This window comes from Megalobrama amblycephala, linkage group LG5 (assembly GCF_018812025.1).
Source record: "Megalobrama amblycephala isolate DHTTF-2021 linkage group LG5, ASM1881202v1, whole genome shotgun sequence".
NCBI classification, from domain to species: Eukaryota; Metazoa; Chordata; class Actinopteri; order Cypriniformes; family Xenocyprididae; genus Megalobrama; species Megalobrama amblycephala.
This window is the reverse complement of record NC_063048.1, coordinates 37,653,412-37,671,825: the sequence shown is the minus strand read 5'-3', so window position 1 is coordinate 37,671,825 and position 18,414 is coordinate 37,653,412. Positions and strand designations below refer to the sequence as shown.

The 18,414-nt window shown below is 35.6% G+C and overlaps 1 protein-coding gene across 1 annotated transcript; it reads left to right on the top strand.

Moving 5' to 3' along the window:
• Positions 1–6,836: 6,836 nt before the first annotated feature.
• bdkrb1 (bradykinin receptor B1) lies at positions 6,837–8,007 on the top strand. Its single transcript, XM_048190302.1, has one exon. The coding sequence runs from the start codon at positions 6,837–6,839 to the stop codon at positions 7,914–7,916; it is 1,080 nt and encodes a 359-aa protein (XP_048046259.1). The 3' UTR covers positions 7,917–8,007.
• The last annotated feature ends 10,407 nt before the right edge of the window (positions 8,008–18,414 follow it).

The following is an 18,414-nucleotide window of genomic DNA, read 5'->3' as shown; positions in this document are numbered from 1 at the left end:
CAGTGTTTGTTTCCAGGGTCAGAAAATGACTAGTTGGTCAAATTAAAGAATGTGCGACAGACTTTCCAGTAATGACTCCTCACCCGTTTCTCTTTGTGCTTCTATGAATAACACCCTCCTAAACAGTGTTTTTGCAGTGATACCTCAATGGCCAGACATGTTTTTGAGAAGCCTGCGGTCGGTAACAGCAGTGGGACCGTCATGATCGCGGGTGGGTGGCTGTGATCTGTCAGCGTTCCCTCAAATAAAGCATATATGTTCTTAAATGAGTGCTATAAATTCAGCACAGTCTTTTAAACAAAACCTCTGCCTTTAAAAATAACATCTCTCAGCTGCATTTTCAGTGCTTGAAAGCATTTGAATGCATGGAATTGATTTTTAGAGGTATTGTTTTTACGTTTATGAAGGTGTATTTCTTTTCTAAAAATATAAAACATGTCAAAATAACTTTAGTTGATTAAATACATTCTCATTCTGAATCATTCTAGCAGTTTCCCCCCCATGAAAATCCACTTCAGCTTCGCAATAAACACTCGCCTCTGAAACTGTAAACAAAAGAAGGTATCTTAAAAAATGAAGTGACCAGCTGCACCAGTTTACAGTTTACAGTTCAGTAGTTGTGCCTGACAGCTATAAACTTGTTAAACTACCATTTTAAATTCATTCAAGCTTCAGATTTCAGTTTTATATTGAGATCTTTCATCCAGATGCATGTATCACAGCACAGTTATTATAAGTTAGTTATTATAAACAATAGGCCTATTCAGAGGATTTAAGAAATATAACCCAAAGCAGCACTAACCACCATATATGTTGACTTCAGAACACAGACTGGAACTGTACATCTAACATAAATATTACTTCAGTCAGTAAATTTCATAAATGCATTCGATATTAAATATAAAAATATTACTCCTTGAAGCAGAAGCACTGAACCCCATAACAGATTACAAGGAATTCATAACAGGTATATTTTGGCCATCACACTTTAAATGCGTGAGCCATTTTTTCTCTTTTCAGTGACATTTGGGGCGAGTTACAATCCTGATGCCACACATCAGCTCACACTCTCTCTCTCACAGCAGAAACTGATCTGAAGCAGATCTCACACCGACCTCTGCTGGTAGAAGTGCTGCATTACAAGTGTTTTTATAGCTGAAACCTTTTACCCCTCTATCTATCTATCCATCTATCCATCCATCCATCCATCATCTATTCCTCCATCATCCGTCCGTCTGTCCGTCCGTCCATCCATCCATCCATCCATCGTCCATCCATCCATCCATCCGTCTGTCCATCCGTCTGTCCATCCATCCATCCATCATCCATCCATCCATCCATCCATCCATCCATCCGTCTGTCCATCCAGCCATCCGTCCAACCATCCATCTATCCGTCCATCCATCCATCCATCGTCCATCCATCCATCCATCCATCCGTCTGTCCATCCATCCATCCATCCATCCATCCATCGTCCATCCATCCATCCATCCATCCGTCTGTCCATCCATCCATCCATGCATCATCCATCCATCCATCCATCCATCCATCCATCCGTCTGTCCATCCATCCATTCATCATCCATCCATCCATCCATCCATCCATCCATCCATCCGTCTGTCCATCCATCCATCCGTCCATCCATCCATCCATCCATCCATCCGTCTGTCCATCCATCCATCCATCATCCATCCATCCATCCATCCATCCATCCATCCGTCTGTCCATCCATCCATCCGTCCATCCGTCCATCCATCCGTCCATCCATCCATCCATCCATCCATCCATCCATCCATTCATCATCATCATCTAGCCATCCATCTATCCGTCCGTCCGTCCGTCTATCCATCTGAAACCTTTTACCCCTATATCTATCTATCCATCCATCCATCCATCATCTATTCCTCCATCATCCATCTGTCCATCCGTCCATCTGTCTGTCCGTCCATCCTTCCATCCATCCATCCATCCATCGTCCATCCATCATCATCTATCCATCCATCTATCCGTCCGTCCGTCCGTCTATCCATCTGAAACCTTTTACCCCTATATCTATCTATCCATCTGTCCATCCATCCATCCCTCCATCATCTATTCCTCCATCATCCATCCGTCCATCCGTCCATCCGTCCATCCATCCATCGTCCATCCATCCATCCATCCATCCATCCGTCTGTCCATCCGTCTGTCCATCATCCATCCATCCATCCATCCATCCATCCATCCATCCGTCTGTCCATCCGTCCGTCCATCCTTCCTTCCTTCCGTCCGTCCATCCATCCATCATCATCCATCCATCTATCCATCCGTCTGTCCATCCGTCCGTCCGTCCTTCCTTCCGTCCGTCTGTCTGTCTGTCCGTCCGTCCATCCGTCCATCCTTCCTTCCGTCCGTCCGTCCGTCCGTCCGTCCATCATCCATCATCCATCCATCCATCCATCCATCCGTCCATCCATTAATTTATAGAAGTACAAATATTCCATTTCTCAATTAATATGATCTCATAAAAACTGCATGTGTAATAAATATAGATAATAATAATTTCACACTGTTTGACAGTGCAACTACCCAAATTTCTGTCATTTTAGTATGTTATGTACTATTAGTATTAAGTGAAGTATGTAATACTTTCTAATAAGGAAACAAATCCGCAAATAAATCAAGCCTAATATCCAGAGTTGTGGCCCACAGATGTTGTGTTTGCATTACTCTGAAGTCTTCATCCATCACTGTTCAGTGTGTTACAGTTTTTTTCAATTGCTAACAAGCATTTAGCAATACTTAAAGTACTTTTTCTAAACTCTTAACACAGCAACACACAAACATCACACAGTTAGCCAAATAGTTAATTTTCTGCCCAAAACCAAATTTTGTTATATAAACACAAACTCCACATTTCAAAACGCTAAAAACCTTTTTCAACATATACTAACTCTATCAAAACACAGCAAACCTGATTCAAAATCGAGTCGTTCTGTCAAACACTAGCACTAGTTTTCTATCCAACATGAACATATAGTCAATCAAAGCGCAATGACTGTCAAAATACTAACAGTTGATGGCATTATGAAAAATGCATTACTTGTCATGTTTCAGTTCTACCTGCAGAAAATATGAAATCCATTGTTTTTATAATTCAGTTTCCTTGTACTACAGTAATAGTATAATGCATTACTTTATAGAATGTGCAGTAGAAAAAAAGAAGAAGAAAGTAACAGAATTGCTCAGGGCAGCTACTGGTCAGATGTGTCCCTTATGCAGGACTTCAGTGACCCCTTGGTTGAAATCTTTCTGGGGTTGGGTGTGTGGTGTTGATGGTGCCCTCATAGAGGTTGGGATGGTGTCCCCTTGGTAGTTAGTGCCCTACGCAGACCACACATTCTGCATATATGGAATAGTGGTAGTGGAATTGTTGTAGTAAAAGCTTTACATGAAGCTTTTACTGAAATGAAAACATGAAATTGCTGCCATTGATCAACAAAAATCCAACATACATGGCCTTTGGTTACTGTTGAAGCTTTTTTCCACCACAGAATAAAAAAAGTATAAAAGGTAATTGTGATTTTTTTATCTCACAATTCAATTTTTTTATTTTTTTATTTTGCAATTGTGAATATACATCTCACAATTCTGACTTTTTCCCCTCAGAATTGTGATATATAAACTATAGGAATTGAGTTTAAAAAGTCAGAATTGTGAGATAAAAAGACACAATTACCTTTTTTATTTTCTATTCATGGCAGAAATAAGCTTTCATAGGTTCTACATATGTAAGTGAAAAAAACAGAGATGCACAGTCCAGCACACATTCTTCCTCCTCTCCTCTACCTCTTCTTCTCCCTTGTCCTGATCCAACTTCTCCTTTCCTCCTTCATCTATTCTTCTCCCTTACCCAGATATTATTTTCTCTCTGCTCCTCTGTGTTGTTCTTCATCCACACTGAACAAATCCGATTCAAAGAGTCCTATTTTACTGTGTATGTCCATGTAATGAAAGAAGTTTAACCCCTGACTATTCCTCCAACTGAGACTGGAATCTGCTATTTCTCAATATTTCAGTGATCTGATAATTAAAATGCTTATCAATTGTTTCAGTATTTGTTTTATATAATTTTTTCAATACTTTTGAGCTGCTGTTGTTGCAAAAGTATATGTTTTATCCTATATTTAAAGATTGGAACATTGGGTCTTCATTTCTGACTTGCTGTGTTTAAGCATTTGCAAATCAGATGAGAAAGATCCATGATTTTGGTATGAGGTAAGCTTATATGAAAAGAAAATTGAAGCATTAAGAAATGTGTTAATTGACTGCATTTTGTGTGAAAACGACATGAATTGTGTTAATGGTATGACCACAACAGACGGATGTTCTGCTAAATGTGTTTAGAGTTTTGAAAATGTGACTACAGAATGGACAAAAGTATGTTAGCAATTGAAAAAAACTGTATTTTACTGTGTATGTCCATGTAATGGAAAGAAGTTCAACCCCTGACTATACTTCCAACTGAGACTGGAATCTGCTCAATATTTCAGTGATCTGCTAATTAAAAATGCTTATCAATTGTTTCAGTATTTGTTTTATATATTTTTTTCAATACTTTTGAGCTGCTGTTGTTGCAGAATTAGAGGTTTTATCCTATATTTAAAGATTGGAACATTGGGTCTTCATTTCTGACTTGCTGTGTTTAAGCATTTGCAAATAAGATGAGAAAGATCCATGATTTTGGTATGAGGTAAGCTTATATGAAAAGAAAATTTAAGCATTTAAAAAATGTGTTAATTGATTGCATTTTGTGTGAAAACGACATGAATTGTGTTAATGGTATGACCACAACAGACGGATGTTCTGCTAAATGTGTTTAGAGTTTTGAAAATGTGACTACAGAATGGACAAATGTATGTTAGCAATTGAAAAAAACTGTAATAGTGCTCGTGTGTTCAACTAGGGAAGACGCAGACTGAAGTATAAACAGATTCTCCTCAGCAGGCGCTCGATGGCTGTGTAGGAATGTGGTTGTATAGACAGAGCTGTTCTCCGTCTCTTACTGAACGTTCCTTCCACAAGAACAAGAAGATTGTGAGGATAAAGTGAGGGCTTTCAGTCCACCAGAAAAACACTCGCAAGAAACTTACTCCTGGTGTAAAGGTAAGTAAAGAACATTTATTATTTATCATTTAAAGTGGATTCAAAAAGTATTTGGATGCTTTTATCACACTTACAATAATGTTAACACCACTGCATTAGATCAGGAATAGACACAATGCTTTTTAACGCTAATCATTTCAAACACAAACAAATTTTTATTAAATGTTTTGCTTGTAAATTGTTTGTGCATTTTTTAAACAATAAATCAGTGGATTACGTGTTCATTTTTTAAAAAAAAAAAGTTAACAATTTCATAAAAATGTAAAATTAAAATAAATAATTTTAAAATAAAACCAATAAGATTAAATATTTTATTTGTGTACCTGAGAACTGTCAACATGCAAATATGTTGTTTAATTATTATATAAATTACACTTTATATATATATATATATATATATCTAATGCAATCACATGCAGACATTATATAAATGTAACTTAAGAAAATATAAAATGTAACTTGAGTCTATACTTTTTGAAGTCACTTAGGGAATGTTATGATCAATAAGTCAACATACATTTTTTAAAGTTGAAAAAATGTTGAAATGTCTTGTTAGCCAATCTGATTATAATTAAAGGAGGCAACTAAACTTTATTTATTTATTTATTTATTTTAACAGCAGATAATATTAATATTTCAAATTTGAAACCAAAGTAAAAGCTATGGAAGCTTGTTTCCACCACTGAATAAAAAATAAAAAGGGTAATTGTGACTTTTTATTTCACAATTCTTACTGTTTTCTCAGAAATGTGTGATATAAACTCACAACTGCAAGTTATAAAGTCAGAATTACGTGAAATAAAGTTGCAGTTCTGACTTTATGTCTTGTAATTCTGATTTTATAATTCGCAACTCTGAATTTATAACACACAATTTTGACTTTATAGCACACAATTGCCACTTTATAACAATTGTGAGTTATAAAGTCAGAGTCGTGAGTTATAAAGACAGAATTGTGAGTGAGATAAACTTGAATTCTGAGAAAAATAGTCATTTTTTTCTCAGAAAAGGACTTTCTAACTTGCAATTGCAAGTTAATATCTCAGAATTCTGAAAATAGTAGTCAGAATTGCTAGATATAAACTCGAAATTGCAAGAAAAATGTCAGAATTGCAAGAAAAAAGTCAGACTTGCACGTTTATATCTTGCAATTCTGACTTTATTTCTCACAATTCTGACTTTATAATTCGCAACTCTGACTTTATAACACACAATTGCGACTTTATAACTTGCAATTCTGACTATAACTCACAATTGCGAGTTATAAAATCAGAGTTGCGAGTTATAAAGTCAAAATTGTGAGTTATAAAGTCAGAATTGTGAGTGAGATAAACTTGCAATTCTGAGAAAAATAGTCAGTCATTTTTTCTCAGAATAGGACTTTCTAACTTGCAGTTGCAAGTTTATATCTCAGAATTCTGAAAATAGAAGTCAGAATGGCGAGATGTAAACTCAAAATTGCGAGAAAAATGTCAGAATTGCAAGAAAAAAGTCAGACTTGCACGTTTATATCTTGCAATTCTGACTTTATTTCTCGCAATTGCGAGTTCATATAAATTGTGAGATAAAAAGTCATAATTACCTTTTTAACTTTTTATTCAGAGGCAGAAAAAAGCTTTCATTAAAAGCAGTTAAATGCAGTGAGTTCATGATGTTCCAGCTGATGTCCAGCAGCTCTTTTATCTTCTAGGATGCAACCAGAACAGCTTGTGTCAATGGCGACACTTCAGCCTCCAAACACATCCGTCACTCCAGCATACATGGATTTTTTCAACTCAACAGACTGGCAACTAGTCTATTCCATCATCCCACCGTACATCTTCATCGTGTGCTTGACAGGAATTCTAGGAAATTCTTTCGTATTGCTAGTGTTCTTGCTCCAGAGAAGCCGATGGTCCGTCCCTGAGATCTACCTTGGTAATCTGGCACTGGCTGACCTCATCCTACTAGTCTGCCTGCCTTTTTGGGCCATGAACATCCGTAACTATTTCATGTGGTCTTATGGGGAATTCATGTGCAAGGTCGTCAACCTCTCCATCACCGTCAACATGTACACCAGCATCTACATGCTGGTCATGGTGAACGTGGACCGCTACCTCGCGCTCGTCTTGACCATGAAGGCCAGATGGCTGCGGCGGAAACGCTACGCCAAACTCATTTGTGTTGTTCTTTGGCTGTTTGGTGTGGGAATGGGTTGTCCAAATGCTGTGATGCGAAAACTGAAAGACATTCCGGCTCACCAAGCCGTCGAATGCATGCTGGATTATCCCAGCAGAAGTTGGAGAGTGGCTCATCTAATACAACTAAACCTGGTGGGATTTGCTCTGCCGTTCCTGGTCATCACATTCTGCTGTTTCAATATCGTCCGAGCCTTGAAGCGAAGAAGAGACAACGGTAACTGGGAAGACAGAAACGACAGGAAGGCTACGATCCTGGTGTGCACCGTCACCCTGTTGTTCTTCGCCTGCTGGGGTCCGTTTCACTTCATAACTTTCATCGACATGCTCTGTGATCTGATGGTTTTGGATGAGAATAAGTGGGCCAACTTCTTAAATATTGGAAACCAGTTTTCTGTATACTTGGCGTTCTCAAACAGCTGCCTGAATCCGGCGCTCTACGTCTGCTCAGGAAACTATTTCAGGAGGAAAGTCAGCAGCATCTATAACAGAAGAAAACGCTCCTCGGAAGTGACTACTCAACAGCGGACAGTTTTAACATCTACGACAACTGCCAATCAAATCAAGCCGGTTGTGTTATATGAGAAAGACTAGCGCTGGATTTGTACAACAAATCAATGCATATTGTGGCTCTAATATTAGGGGCTTTCGCACCGGAGGAACCTTTTCATAGTCCCTAAAAATAATGGCGGAAATAGGCATGTGACGGTATCAAATTTTCATGTTGCGATTAATTGCTGAAGCTTTTATCACAGTATATGGTATTATTGCGATATTGAAATAAGTTGCAAAAAAAAAAGTGTTGTCATAGTATAACAGGTTTAAGAACTCTTTTTGTAATACACAGAAAATATATAAAAAATACAATTTTTAAACAGATTAAAGTGCAAAAGAATTAGGCTATAAAGAACAACAGGAAACACTTTACAATAAGGTTTCATTATTTAATGCATTAACTACGATTGAGCAATAGCTACATTTGTCACAGAAAGTATTATTTTTTGTTAATGTTAGTTAAGAAATACAACTGATCATTGTTAGTTTTATCTCAGGTCCATTAAATAAATTCTTTTGATTGTAGTAATGTTATTAAACATTAAATAAGAAATTAACATTAATTATTAATGCTTTATAAGTATTTTTCATTGTCAATTTGGTAATAATGAATTAACATGTTAACTAATAAAGCCGTATGTCTCAAAGTTTTACTGAACAATAACAAATAATCAGAACATTTCTAATCATTAGGGCATGTTGTAGTCCAGATTAAAATATAAAAATGTTTAAGTTTGAAAATAAATGGCCTATTAAGTCTTTAAGTATTAAGTATTTGTTGCTGTGATGAACAATATTGAGATTTCAAAAAAAAAAAAAAAAATGAATGTCTGTTTGAAGCATTTTAAAAACTTCACCTGCGCAGCAGCTTTGTTTGCGGGGTTTCCGGGGTAACCGCTGCATTTCTGCTGTTCCATCAGCGCCCTCTTCTGTCAGAGAGTGAACGTGAATGCATATCGTATTACCAAATATCAGCACATCTAGGAGGAAGTACACACTTCACACTGCAGGAACTGGGAACGAATTTAGTTCTAGGAACTCCTTTTGGTGGGACTAAATTAGCTCCTACTTCAGAGTAGCGTCTAACCCAGCACAATAGGAACAACCAGTGATGTAAGCGTACGTTGATTGGTCAAATACATACCATATATATTCAAGCCGTGTATTTTAAAGTGTCACAAGACATAAACTTACAGAAAGCTAATGTTAATGGCATTTACCTGTCGCCTTTGTTTGCGGCGTTGTGTTTTTTCTCAGCCTCGATGATATGTAGCACCACAAGTTGTCATAAGAGATTTAATCTCTTAATCCTTCTTTTTGCTCTTTCCGTCGCATAACTTATATGTCTGCATTCCATCTCCATTATCATGAAATCCATGACACAACAAAAACACAGCTCCGATCAAGGCGTCCTCCAGTCTCCAGTTATTGACGTTGCTGACTGCTGTGCTTAAATGACTTCGCTGTTGGTCACTTCAGAGTTCCTACTGGCAGTGTGAATGCAAACAGGAAAAATGGCCCTATGCTGGGGGAGCATTTAGTTCTCTGGGAACCATCTTGGGGTGCGTTTCTCAAAAGCATCATTAGCCAGCTAACATCACAAGTTCTGTCGTTACTAACATAGTTCAACGATTTGGTGTTTCCCGAAACACCAAAACTAGCAAGCTGACATTAAAACCCTCTATGGTATGCAATATGATATCAATGAGGGAAAAATTATTTGTGTTGTTTTTCCGGCTTAGAATTGTACACTTTATCAAAATCAACAAACATTTTCATAAATTTTTTATTTATTTATTTTTTATAAGTTTGTTGCCTCAAGGCAACATTGTACCACAATGGAAAAATTGAAACATTTGGCATTTTCATGTAGAAAAAATAAATATATTTATTGAAAACCTCAATTTCTTTAATTAGACACTTGAACAAACAAATTGATCCAGTTTTTAATGTATTAAAAGTTCCATATTTAATAAAAAGTAAAATTTTATATCCAGCTGTTGCCCTCAGGCCACATTGTATCATAGTGGAACACAAGAAATACCAAACCATCATATTATTATGTTACTATATCAAGTTATCATATCCATCTTCATCCTCATCTCCATCTTCTCTCTCACCCTCACTCTGTCCCTGACGGATTGTCACTATGATTTCATCTTCCTCATCACAGTCTGACACTCACCCTCATCAACTGCCAGTGTTACCCGTGTTGTATACCTTTTTGAAGTGCTATAGAAAATGTGCAGATCATAATATATATGCAGATATAGTATGTGAATTACTATTCTTATAAGTGCATTACAAAATCATGTGAAAATGCAAATATATTTAGATAATTATAACTCTTTTCCTTACAAATATGATACATTTGTATTCAAACCTATTATGCCTGTACGGCCTTATGCGATTACAATGTTGCCTTGAGGCAACACACAGTTTTTTGTTATTTTCTCTAAAACATTTGATGATATATAATGTAAAATTCTTGCCAGTAAAGGTGACACATATTTTTTTCAAAGCACTTTTCATTGGAGAAAATATGGAGCCATGTGACATGTGCACATGTGCTGAAACAGGACACAAAATGGACCCCTGTTGGTCATGTTTTGGTCTTTTTTGCACTTTTATTGATTAGTATTTGAGTTATTCTGTCCAGAGTTACGTTTGATCAATCAATTGGTGCCTTATTTTATTAAAAACAAATAAAATAGACCATAGATTAAGTACAATGTATATCCTTTATTTTGAATACTGTATATACAAATGTCATTTACATATTTAAGTTTAACAAGAGATTTTAAGCACCACTTTTGAAGAGTGTGCATGTGCATATGTGCTCTAGTACGTAAGAATGAGCCTATGATTGAATCTGGAAATAAAGCAAAATAACTGAGAGAATTTGATGAGAATTAGTCCTCAGATGCCATGTCCGTATAGCAAAAAAAATCTTGCATTAATTTGATCTCAAACGGATTCATTTAAAGAAGTTATTAGGCTACTCCACCTCCTGCATGACATCATTAACCAACGTGGCTGAAAGACAGGTTTGTGACAGTATGGTTTTGGGAAACAGTCGTGACTAGATAGTTGATTTGTTCAATGATGCATCGTACTATGGTTATTTACGTCGTTGTACGGGAAACGCAACCCTGGTAGTTCCTATAACTTATAACCTGTAAGTTCCCATAAATAGCCGGTGTGAAAGCCCCTATTGTTGCAATTATGGTTCCAACTCTTTTTGACCAAACAGACTTTTTAGATATGCATTTTAGATATTTGTTTTACCCAATTAACTATACAAGTTATACATATACTCTATATATACATATGTGTGCGTTTGTCTTCATTCAGATGCAAAAGCAGCACACGAAATACTGTTGTGTTTACGTGCTACAATAAAAATCCTGTCCTTATTGCCACTGTGATAATTTTCTTTAGCCTTGGAATGGGCAGAATTATGAGGCTGAAAGTGAGAGGTTCATCCATTTCATCACACTCCCCCATCTCATTTAGTTTAAAATCTCTTTAAAATCAAAAAGGAGAAAAACTTGCAGACATGCACAGCATGCCGTCATTCAATTTGATTCGCATCTTCTGATTGGTTCTGTGAACTTAGAGGCTTTTTCTGACAAAGGGAAGTGGCGTTTAGTGGTTTCTGCCAAAGAAACCGGTGTTCCTGAACGGGCTGAGGCTGGGATTTAGCAGATCTGAAGCGTAAGTATTTGATGAACGTATACTATGTGCGGAGAGCATTTGCTCATTATCATCTCATTTTTGACAGAGGAGGCGTTTAGCAGCTTTTGCATCAGAAGTCTTCCTATATAATTACCTAATATAGATATTTAGATAGTTTAGTGGGGGGTAATTGAGAATGAATGAGGGAAAGTCACATGAGAGGAGGCAGTGCCTCCATCGCGCTATGATTCGATATGATTGGTTTGTGTAATAAGTCCCGCCTCTTGTTTTCATGCGCGTTCTCGTTGAATCTGCCTTAATGAAGATAGTGATGTCGTTAATGGAAAGACTAATTAAAAAGTAATTAAACAACTGTCACGCTTTATTTAATGTCAAATCAAACTCAAAATGGCCTGAAACATATTTTACATTTATTCCAAAATAATAACTAAAGGCAGTAACAATTTAAACTATATACAGTACAGTCCAAAAGTTTGGAACCACTAAGATTTTTAAAGTTTTTAAAAGAAGTTTCTTCTGCTCACCAAGGCTACATTTATTTAATTAAAAATACAGTAAAAAACAGTAATATTGTGAAATATTATTACAATTTAAAATAACTGTGTACTATTTAAATATATTTGACAAAGTAATTTATTCCTGTGATGGCAAAGCTGAATTTTCAGCATCGTTACTCCAGTCTTCAGTGTCACATGATCCTTCAGAAATCATTCTAATATGTTGATTTGCTGCTCAATAAACATTTATGATTATTTTCAATGTTGAAAACAGTTGTGTACTTTTTTTTTCAGGATTCCTTGATGAATAGAAAGTTCAAAAGAACAGCATTTATCTGAAATACAAAGCTTCTGTAGCATTATACACTACCGTTCAAAAATTTGGGGTCAGTAAGAATTTTTATTTTTATTTTTTTGAAAAGAAATTAAAGAAATGAATACATTTATTCAGCAAGGATGCATTAAATCAATCAAAAGTGGCAGTAAAGACATTTATAATGTTACAAAAGATTAGATTTCAGATAAACACTGTTCTTTTGAACTTTCTATTCATCAAATAATCCTGAAAAAAAATATTGTACACAAATATTTTGTACAATTGTACACATTAAATGTTTCTTGAGCAGCAGATCAGCATATTAGAATGATTTCTGAAGGATCATGTGACACTGAAGACTGGAGTGATGATGCTGAAAATTCAGCTTTGCCATCACAGGAATAAAATACTTTGTGAAATATATTCAAATAGAAAACAGTTATTTTAAATTGTAATAATATTTCACAATATTACTGTTTTTACTGTATTTTTAATTAAATAAATGTAGCCTTGGTGAGCAGACGAAACTTCTTTTAAAAACATTAAAAATCTTAGTGGTTCCAAACTTTTGGACTGTACTGTATATATATATATAAAAAACACTAACTTGATGAAATTTATACTTGGTTAATAAACATTACATAGTGTAAAAATACAAAATAAAATTGTATTTGGTCTCTCTTTTAATGTTGTCACATGTCTGTCCTTGCACCATGTTCTGTGTGTCACATGTCCTCCTTTGTTTGGTTTTCCCGCCATTAGTTAGTTGTCATGGTTTCTGATTTGATTAGTGTCCTTGTTTCAGGTGTGTCTTGTTTATTATCTTTATTCATTAGTTCTTGGTTTTGTTCACTCTTTGTCCTGTCACTGTTTGTTGTGGATGTGTTTACCTGCCATTTGAGTTATTATTAAACCTTTGAGTTCTATTTGAAAAACATATATATATATATATATATATATATATATATATATATATATGACATTTGTAGACATAATAATAATAAAAACAATCATACTTTTTTTTAAATTCCCAGATATTCCATGACTGTGGGAACCCTGAATTAGGCTACAAAATAAATTCTACAGGAAAACAATGTGTTTTAACATAAGGCAAGAATATCCCAAGGCTAATGCACAACAACATATTTAGTGTAGAGTGAGTCATTCTGACATTACTGCATCTGTTCTCTTCTTTGGCCTGGTTTCAAAGACAGGGCTTAGCCTGAACCAGGATTAGGCCTTAGTTCAATAGCTTTTATAAACGTACACTACTGGTGTACATCTTGAGACAAAACAATGGCACTGACATGTTTTAAGATTTGTCTGTACAAGATGATTTCAGTTAGAACAGCTAAAACATGCATTTTAGTCTGGGACTAAGCCTTGTCTGTGAAACCAGGGGATTATCTCCTTTCCAAAACTTGTGTACTGCCTACATACAGTAGGTAACTGCCTTCTAAGGGGACATTCATGCAGGATGCACTTCTTCCTTTTTTAACTTGACAAAAATGCAGCACTTGCTGTATAGTGCAAAAAAAAAAGAAAAACCTGTGACACGTGTGAAAGTGAAAGTAACGTGAAAGCCCATATTTAAAATTTGTCTTCTGCATTTAACCCATCCATGTTATTTCACAGACATTAGGAGCAGTGTGTAGTGAACACACACACACACACACACACACTACAAACCGTGGACACACACACCTGGGCATTGGCAGCCATTTTCTATCTGGTGCCTGGGAAGCAATTGGGGTTAAGATGGATTTCTTACCCACAACCTTCGGTTTACCACTCTGACTTGCTAACCATCAGGTCATGACTGTCATTTACCACATGTTTGCATAGACTAGCAATAACAAAAAAACAAACAAAAACAATGCAATGCATTTCAACAATATATTATTTTTAACTTTTCAGTATCGATATACTGATATCAAAATTTCTCTTAACTCTTTCTGAGATTGTTGCAATGCATTCTGGCATTGCATTCCCCAAGAAGGATGCATACAGATTTTGGCCAAAGATGATGTTCCTGTCTATGATGCATTTGCTGTCTACAAGCTCTGATGTCTGTCCTGTACATGACCATTTTATTTATTCACTCTATATGCTCAGATTTGCTGGTTTTGCTGTTCTCTGTTAACACGTATAAATGTTCTTTCATTCTGTATCGATGCACCAGCTTCAGACTGTAAGTGGCTACACATTTTCACTTAAATGTTTGACAAGCAGTACCTTTTAAGGCAAGGATGAGTACTTGTTTCCAATAAACTCTTTGGTTTTATATTTAGCTTTTTCTCTTGAGGTTTATGGGTTAAATGTAAACAGGAAGAGCTGGTTTAGAGGTTTTAGATAATCATAAACAGATGCACCTCTTACAATCATCTCTTTAGTTTTCAGATTTCTTCTCTTCTGCAACTTCGAAGCACTAAAAGGTGAGCACCTTTATCTTATTACGGACTTAATATTGAAAGAGCAACGCCACCACAGCATTCAATGAAAAACAGCTGAGTGGGACGTTTAACGTCATTAGAAGAGAACTAAACATAGAACGTGTATGAAATGTGTAAATGTGTGCAGCGTTAAACCCGTTTCTGCTTGTGTTAGTAAACTTTGCTTAAACTGCTCTCATAGTTGTCATGAAATTGCTAAACCAAATATGGTGAAGAAGCACTTTCAAGCATAATATTTACATTAAACGGGCAACGCTGACAAAGAGCGTCCTGTTCGCGGTCCGGCCGACGGGCTCTTACTTTGTCTTTCACATGTTTTTGGTCGTCAAAGGTGCTAAAAAAATGTTTAAACAGTCTGAATATCAAGTTCATCTTTACTGTACATTTAAGCCTGTTTTCTTAACATTACTAAAAATATCACGGGCTGCAAATTTGTAAGTTATCAAATGAAGCATGTCACAAGTTGAACACTTTAATGGGTCATAAAGAATGAAATTTATGAAACTAAATCAAAAATTAAAGCTTGGGCAAATAAAACTTTATATCAAAAGGCAGGCATTCAATGTACAACTGCAATGGGAGACTATTTTGCCACTAGTTTCCCTCAGGATATTCCTATATACTCCTTTTTTTTTTTTAAATTTATGAGTAAAATAAAGCCTGCAGTAAACATAACTTGATGATAATTTGATGTTTTGTTCTACAACATAAACTGCACACACTCGCACACCAAACTGCTTTAACACTCGTTAGAAAAAATAAACACAGCTGCTTTAAAATTTGCGTTTACGGTATGAGTTTGTGTAATATACGTTCTAAAACAAAACGTTCAAGTTATATTTACCACAGACCTTATTTTACTCATAAATTGAAGAACTGCATTATGAAATGTGACCCTGGACCACAAAACCAGACATAAGCATATAGGGTCAAAATTATCGATTTTTCTTTTATGCCACAAATCGTTAGGATATTAAGTAAATGTCATGATCACCAGTTGAAGTGCCCTAGGTAGCCACTAGAGGGCACTCCAATCCAGACTGTTCCTCACCCTTTGTGAACTGCATTTCCCATAACCCACTTCCCGGACTCATTATCCTCGTTTCATTGCACCCAGCTGTCTTGAGTTTGTCATTAGTGTCTGTCTATTTATACTGAGTTGTTTCGGCTTTTGTTTGTGGTTTGTTAATGTAATTGTTATGTGCACTTTCATTACCGCTGGTTTTCTGTTTTGTGTTTTGTGGACTGTTATATGGATTTTGACCCTTGCCTGTTCCCTGGATTTTGACTTTTGGATTACCCTCCAATAAATGCTGCAACTGGACCTTTAACATCTTGTTCTTGTGTGCCACCGTGACAGTTTTGTGAGTGGATATGCATTGCTTATCTCAGCCAAATATTGTCTTATCAATGAAAATCTTATTTATTCACACTGCAAAAAATGCTGTTCTTACTTAGAGTTTTTGTCTTGTTTCTAGTCAAAATATCTTAAAGTTCTTAAATCAAGAAGCATTTTCTTGACAAATAAAAATTATTTTCTTGTTTTCAGGAAAAATAAGCCAAATTTAAGTAAGTTTTTCCTTAAAACAAGCAAAATAATCTGCCAATATTTTAAACCAAGAATAAGCTATATAATCTTGTTTTCAGTTTGGACTAAGATTATTTTGCTTACCTCATTGGCAGATTATTTTGCTTGTTTTAAGGAAAAACGTGCTTAATTTTGATTTATTTTTCCTGAAAACAAGAAAATAATTTGTACTTGTCAAGAAAATGCTTCTTGATTTAAGAACTTTAATATGTTTTGAAAATTCTAAGTAAGAACAGCATTGTTTGCAGTGCAGCTTCCAGATGATGTATAAATAAAATTTACCCTTACGACAAATAGGAAAGAATAGGGGAAAAAATACGATTTAAAAATAGGATTTCCCTGAAAGAAAATCTTGTGGGAACCAGCGGTGAATCAGTCTTTCGGGTTTTATCGTCATCCCTGCACCACTCCATTATTTTTGCACATCTTGACTATAATGTTACGTTTGTACGGTTATTATTGTTTTCCTGTATCTCAAATAGTAAAGCATGGCACTAGTAATGGGTTCGATTCCCAGGGAAAGCATGAACTGATCAAATGTAAATGTGTTCCTTGAATGTAATGCAAGTCGCTTTGGATAAAAGCATCTGCCAAATGCATAACTGGTACTAACTTGTAAATATACAAATACTCAATAACTGATACAAACAAATGCTCTTCTACTTATCCAATGATCTCCACTGCTGGCTGGAAATTTATTAGGAACTGCAACACATGATCCAGGGTTAAAAATGACAACAGTCTGATCCTCACTGATATTAGTGACTCCAGAGATTCAAATGAGAGAAATCCAAAATAGAAAACATTTCATGACTCAAGCACCTCAACATTTCTCTGTGGGAAATTTACTAGTATTTTATCTAGGATGCTCGGAAGTTTTCTTTATAGAGTTTTCTTGGGAACACGGTACAAGTATGTGAATTGGGACTCAGCCAGGGTCTGATGCAAAAACTACTTGACACATAGCCAGAACATCTCATTTTCACACAAACCACCACTCTCATTTCACGTAATACATCACGTCTGTGAAGATGTTTTCTGGTTTGAATCCAGAAGTATAAACTGTCCATACGTACGGTATGATAACACACGACACATCTGCTGTTCATCAGCCTTAAAGGCATGTGTGCAGAAAGACTTTGTCATGTGATGGTGAGACAGACGAACAGGTTAGAGAATGATTCAGATTAAACAAACACCCAGATACTATAGTGAATGGATGTTGAAAAATGGCAAATCCTGTCTGATTAATCAAAAAATGAATCATAATTGAAGTGGACAACCAGGACTTTGTTTGCAATTAAAATCAGTAACTTATTCTTGTCTGTTTATGAGTTTAGAATAGAGATTGCAATAAATGTATTCTTTAGGATAAACTCGATCTTGCTTTTTCAAGGTGGTCATTGCACACAATACTATAAAACACAATGCGATAAAAGAAACAAAAACAACACACAAAAAACCCCTAAAAAAATTAAAAATGACTTAGATCAATATAGTTCTGAGTGGGTTTGCAGGTTTTTTTAATTGCTTTGGTGCAATTTTCACAAGCAAATGTTACATTTTCAACACTCTTAGTACTAACATCATGACAGATCATCAAAAGTGCAATTTTTCAAACATTTCAGCATGTTTTAAATTGCGTTAATATAATGCACAAAATCACAAAGTATCCTTTTCACTGTACAAAATAAGTGTTTCATCTGTGTAAATGTTTCATTCACAGTAACTGTCTTTCTCGTTCAGTTTAATACATGTGTCTATTATTTACAGTTTTTTACAATCACTTTGCTACTATTTTCAGAATCTTGATGTCATTTTTCACAACTCTAGACACAAAACTCAAAACCAATGATCAAAATGCACATTTTTCAAAACTCTTAACCCTTTTCTCAATTGCTTGGATACAATGGTAACACTTTACTTGAAGGGGTGTGCATAAGACTGACATGACACATTCATAATCATGACATGACACACGTGT